Source organism: Silene latifolia, chromosome 11 (assembly GCF_048544455.1).
Source record: "Silene latifolia isolate original U9 population chromosome 11, ASM4854445v1, whole genome shotgun sequence".
In the NCBI taxonomy this organism is placed as follows: Eukaryota; Viridiplantae; Streptophyta; class Magnoliopsida; order Caryophyllales; family Caryophyllaceae; genus Silene; species Silene latifolia.
Window position 1 is genome coordinate 112772193 of NC_133536.1, and position 5972 is coordinate 112778164.

The 5972-nt window shown below is 39.2% G+C and overlaps 1 protein-coding gene across 1 annotated transcript; it reads left to right on the forward strand.

Annotated features, from left to right (window-relative positions):
• Positions 1–4310: 4310 nt before the first annotated feature.
• LOC141613815 (uncharacterized) lies at positions 4311–5661 on the forward strand. Its single transcript, XM_074432560.1, has 2 exons — positions 4311–4852; positions 5280–5661. The coding sequence occupies exons 1-2, from the start codon at positions 4311–4313 to the stop codon at positions 5659–5661; spliced, it is 924 nt and encodes a 307-aa protein (XP_074288661.1).
• The last annotated feature ends 311 nt before the right edge of the window (positions 5662–5972 follow it).

Genomic DNA, 5972 nt, shown 5'->3' on the forward strand with positions numbered 1-5972 from the left:
GTTTAAACAACGAGTCATAAGGACTAAAGAACAAGGACAAATGGTTCACACAAAGAGTCATATGGACTAATGAACAAGAACAAATGGTTCACATAACGAGTCATAAGGACTAATGAACAAGGACAAATGGTTCACACAACGAGTCACAAGTACTAATAAACAAGGACAAATGGTTTAAACAACGAGTCACAAGGACAAAAGAACAAGGACAAATGGTTCACACAACGAGTTAGAAGGACTAATGAACAAGGACAAATGGTTCACAAAACGAGTCACAAGGACTAATTAACAAGAAAAATGGTTCACACAAAAAGTCACAATAACAAGGATAAATGGTTCACACAATGAGTCACAAGGACTAATAAACAAAGACAAATGGTTTAAACAACTAGTCATAAGGACAAAAAACAAGGACAAATGGTTAACACAAAGAGTCATATGGACTAATGAACAAGAACAAATGGTTCACACAACGAGTCACAAGGACTAATGAACAAGGACAAATGGTTCACAAAGCGAGTCACAAGGACTAATAAACAAGCACAAACCGTTTAAACAACGAGTCACAAGCTCTAAAGAATAAGGACAAATGGTTCACACAAAGAGTCACAAGGACTAATGAACAAGGAAAAATGGTTCACACAACAAGTCACAATAACAAGGACAAATGGTTTACACAACGAGTTACAATGACAAATAAACAACGACAAATGGTTTAAACAACGAGTCACAAGGGCTAAAGAACAAGGACAAATGGTTCACACAAAGAGTCATATGGACTAATGAACAAGAACAAATGATTCACACAAGTAGTCACAAAGATTAATGAACAAGGACAAATGGTTCACACAACGAGTCACAAGGACTAATAAACAAGGACAAATGGTTCACACAACGAGTCATAAGGACTAATGAACATGGAAAAATGGTTCACACAACATGTCACAATAACAAGGACAATGGTTTACACAACGAGTCACAAGGACTAATGAACAAGGACAAATAGTTTACACAACTAGTCACAAGGATTAATGAACAAGGACAAATGGTTCACACAATTAGTCACAATAACAAGGACAAATGGTTTTCACAACGAGTCACAAGGACTAATAAACAAAGAAAAATGGTTTAAACAACGAGTCACAAGGACTAAACTAAAATGGTTTAAACAACGAGTCACAACGACTAAACAACAAGGACAAATGGTTCACACAACGAGTCATATGGACTAATAAACAAGGACAAACGGTTCACACAATGAGTCACAAGGACTAATGAACAAGGACAAATGGTTCACACAACGAATAACAAGGACTAATGAACAAGGACTAATGGTTCACACAACGAGTCACAAGGACTAATTACCAAGGAAAAATGGTTCACACAAAAAGTCACAAAACAAGGATAAATGGTTCACACAAAGAGTCACAAGGACTAATAAACAAAGATAAATGGTTTAAACAACGAGTAATAAGGACTAAAGAACAAAGACAAATGGTTCACACAAAGAGTCATATGGACTAATGAACAAGAACAAATGGTTCACACAACGAGTCACAAGGACTAATGAACAAAGACAAACGGTTTACACAACGAGTCACAGGGACTAATGAACCAGGGCAAATAGTTTACACTATGATCACAAGGACTAATGAACAAGGACAAATGGTTCACACAACGAGTCACAAGGACTAATGAACAAGGAAAAATGGTTCACACAACAAGTCACAATAACAAGGAGAAATGGTTTACACAACGAGTCACAAAGACTAATAAACAAGGACAAATGGTTTAAACAACGAGTCACAAGGACTAAAGAACAAGGACAAATGGTTCACAAAATGAGTCACAAGGACTAATGAACAAGGACAAATAGTTTACACAATGAGTCACAAGGACTTATGAACAAGGACAAATGGTTTACACAACGAGTCACAAGGACTAATGAACAAGGACAAATAGTTTACACAACGAGTCACAAGGATTAATGAACAAGGACAAATGGTTCACACAACTAGTCACAATAACAAGGACAAATGTTTTTCACAACGAGTCACAAGGACTAATAAACAAGGAAAAATGGTTTAAACAACGAGTCACAAGGACTAAATGATGCAGGAGCATGTTCGGAACAAGCAAATGAACTTCTTATTAGTCGAAATGTAACTCAACTAGTAAAAGGATTTGAGCTTGGATCGAGAAATGTGTTGATGCTAAAATGGGAAGGCATGGGAGCCGCATAACACGGCTCTGGGCTGCGTATCACGGCTCCTAGGATAATTAGGATACACGGTTTCCTAAATCGTGTAGGAATAATAAGTTAGTTAATTACTATTTCTAATAAAGTTAGGAAAGCTAGATTTTCCTAATCCTAGTCAAATTAGAATACCCTAAATCTGATTGTATTCTAGTTTTTAGTATTTTAATTACTTTCCTAGTTAGTTTAGGAAAGGGGAATAATTTTCCTAGTTAGTTTAGGAAAAGGAAAGATAGCTTAATTTCCAAGCTAGGGTTTAGGTCGACTTGTGACCTCGTTTAGGAGTATATTAGGCCGTGTATGATTAGAGAAAGATCATCGAATTTCCAGCAATAAAAATTGTTTACATTTGTGAGCATTATTCTGATTAGGTTTGCGAGCTTAATCTTTAGATCTTCCTTGCGAGGTCGATTGCGTGAATCTGCGTTTGACACCTTGCGAGGTTAGGACTAGGAATTCACCATACTATCCAGTTACATTCATAATCACGAAATAATCAGTCCAAACAACACAATTTCCGCTGCAAATTTACCAAGTATCACGACATATACAATCTCAGGAATAGCAAACTCGAACGAACAGTTCAACGATCTGTTCAATCTCGTTTTTTCATACGGTTTTACATCAAATTGGTTACCAGAGCTAAGTTCAGATTTATTCCTTAATAGATCTGTCTTGGGACGTTGCTAATCATGGTTAAAGACGGTGAAGAAGGTCCGAAAACATGGGAAGATGGTCATAACGAGCTGAAATTGGAGATGGCTCAGATGGCTTATGTGTTGAAAAATATAGCAAGCATGTTGAAGGCTAAAGAGAAGAAAAAAGAATCGGACACTCCATCCGAATCTGAAGAAGAGGACGAGCAGCCAAAGAGGAAGTCAAAAAATAAGAACGATGATGATCGGGGTTTAAAACTCGATATTCCTGACTTTGATGGCGAGATGGATCCGGAAAAATTTCTGGATTGGATAAGACAACCTGAAAGGGTTTTCGAGTATAAAGAATACGATGACAAGAAGCAATTTAAAGTTGCAATCTTGAAACTTACAAAGTATGCATCTTTATGGTACGAAAATCTGAAAAAACAAAGAAGAAAGGAAGGCAAAGACAAGATCGAATCTTGGATCAAACTAAAGAAGCACTTGATGAGGCGATTCCTGCCAAGGGATTATGAGCAAGATAACTACTTAAAGCTCCAATCTTTAGAGCAAGGAAGCATGTCCGTGACTGATTACATCAAAGAATTCGAAAAGATGTCAATCGTGTGCGATCTTGAGGAGAAAGAAGAGCTAAGAGTGGCGAGATTCATCAAGGGCCTAACACCCGCAATTGCAACGAAGGTAGAAATTCAGAATTTCGATGGATTTAGCGATGTCTGCAGATTGGCGTTAAAATTCGAAAAGCATGATAAGGCACGAAAACCTTATACTTATTCCAAGGGACAAAGTTCGGGAACAAGTTCGTATTCCAGGCCAGCTCCTAGCAAGGCTAAAGAAACCCCGAAAGAAGAACCCAAGGACAAAGGAAAGGTTGTTGCCGAGCCAAAAGGGAATTCTTTGAGGCGTTGTTTCAAGTGTCAAGGCTATGGACATATAGCAAACGAATGTCCTCAGAAACGAGCCCTAACAGCTCAAGAATTATGTGATTTGATCCCCGTATTTGTCACGCCAGAGGAAGAAACAGTCCAAGGGAATGTTGAAACTGATGGTGAAGGAATAGTCTATGATTTGGATCCGTTGAGTGACGAGGAGTGCTTAGTGCTGCGTAATTTGCATATGGAAACGGGTTGTTGAGAATGAACAACGGGAGCAAATCTTCCATACTCGGTGCAAGGTAAACCGTAAAATTTGCAATCTTATTATTGATAGTGGATCGTGTGCTAATGTAGTAGCAAGGGACCTTGTTGATGAACTAAAATTGCAAACTAAAGACCGAGTTAAACCATATAAATTGCATTGGCTGAATGGGGAGAATGGGATTCAAGTTAAGAAACAAGCCTTAGTTTCGTTGAGTTTAGGACCCTATCGATGAGGTGTGGTGCGATATAATTCCTATGAATGCATGCCACATTCTGTTGGGTAGGCCTTGGCAATTCGATAGAAAGGTTGAACATGACGGGAGAGCCAATGTGTATAGCGTGATGAAGGGTAATGTGAGATATAATCTGAAACCTATGTCACCTAACAAGATTAAAGAGTCTAAAACAAAGAAGGGGAGTATGTTTATGGAGGCTCGGGAGGTTGAGGAAGCTTTAGCTCGTGGAGAACGAACTTATGTGCTGATGGTTCGTGAATTAGGGTCCGTTGGTGTGTGTAATGACCGTGGGGTACAGGAGCTATTAGAAGAGTTCCGGGATGTGTTTCCGGATGAATTACCGGATGGGTTACCTCCTTCACGTGGTATTGAACACCAAATAGATCTGATTCCAGGGGCGGCATTGCCTAATAAGCCGGCCTATCGTTGTAATCCGGAGGAAGCAAAGGAGTTACAGAGACAAGTCCAAGAATTGATAGATAGAGGATATGTTCAAGAGAGTTTAAGTCCTTGTGCGGTGCCTGCGTTACTAGTGCCAAAGAAGGAAGGGACTTGGAGAATGTGCATTGATAGTAGAGCGGTGAATAACATTACAATCAAATATCGCTTTCCTATGCCAAGACTTGATGATATGCTTGACGAACTTTCTGGTTCGTGTGTCTTTTCTAAACTGGATTTGAGGAGTGGCTACCATCAAATGAGGATTCGAGAAGGGGATGAGTGGAAGACCGCGTTTAAAACGAAGCAAGGATTATATGAATGGCTTGTGATGCCGTTTGGATTGTGCAATGCTCCTAGTTCGTTTATGAGGTTGATGAATGAAGTGTTGAGGCCGTTCCTTAACAAATTTGTGGTGGTCTATCTTGACGACATCCTGATTTATAGCAAAGATGAAGAGTCGCACAAACGACATTTGCGAGTGTGTTTGAAGTGTTGCGAGATCGAAGCTTTATGGTAAGTTGGAAAAATGTACTTTTATGGTCTCAAGTGTTGTCTTTCTTGGTTATATTGTGGGAAAAGACGGAGTAAGTATGGACCCATCCAAGGTCGATGCTATTCAAGCCTGGCCAGTTCCGAAATCAACTACAGAGGTGCGAAGCTTTCATGGTTTAGCATCATTTTATAGACGGTTCATCCAGGGTTTTAGCTCGATTGTGGCTCCAATTACAGAGCTAACCAAGAAGGGAGAGTTCGTGTGGACTAACAGCGCCCAAAAGGCGTTTGAAGAAGTGAAACGCAAGCTATGCTCCGGACTTGTTTTAGCACTACCTGATTTTAATAAATTGTTTGAAGTCGAGTGTGATGCAAGTGGTGTTGGGATTGGTGCCGTGTTAATACAAGAAAAGAGGCCTATTGCATATTTCAAATGAGAAATTAAACGGTGCAAGGTTGAACTATTCAACCTATGACAAGGAGTTTTATGCAATCGTGAGAGCATTGGATCATTGGAGTCATTATCTGCGTCCGAAGCCGTTTATTTTACATTCTGATCACGAGGCTCTTAAACACATCCATGGACAGCAAAAGTTAAATCAAAGACATGCCAAATGGGTAGAATTCTTGCAATCATTCACGTTTTCTTCAAAATATAAGACGGGAAGTTCTAATATCGTGGCTGATGCATTATCACGAAGGCATTCATTGTTGATTGAGTTGGATGCAAGGATTCTTGGTTTCGAAC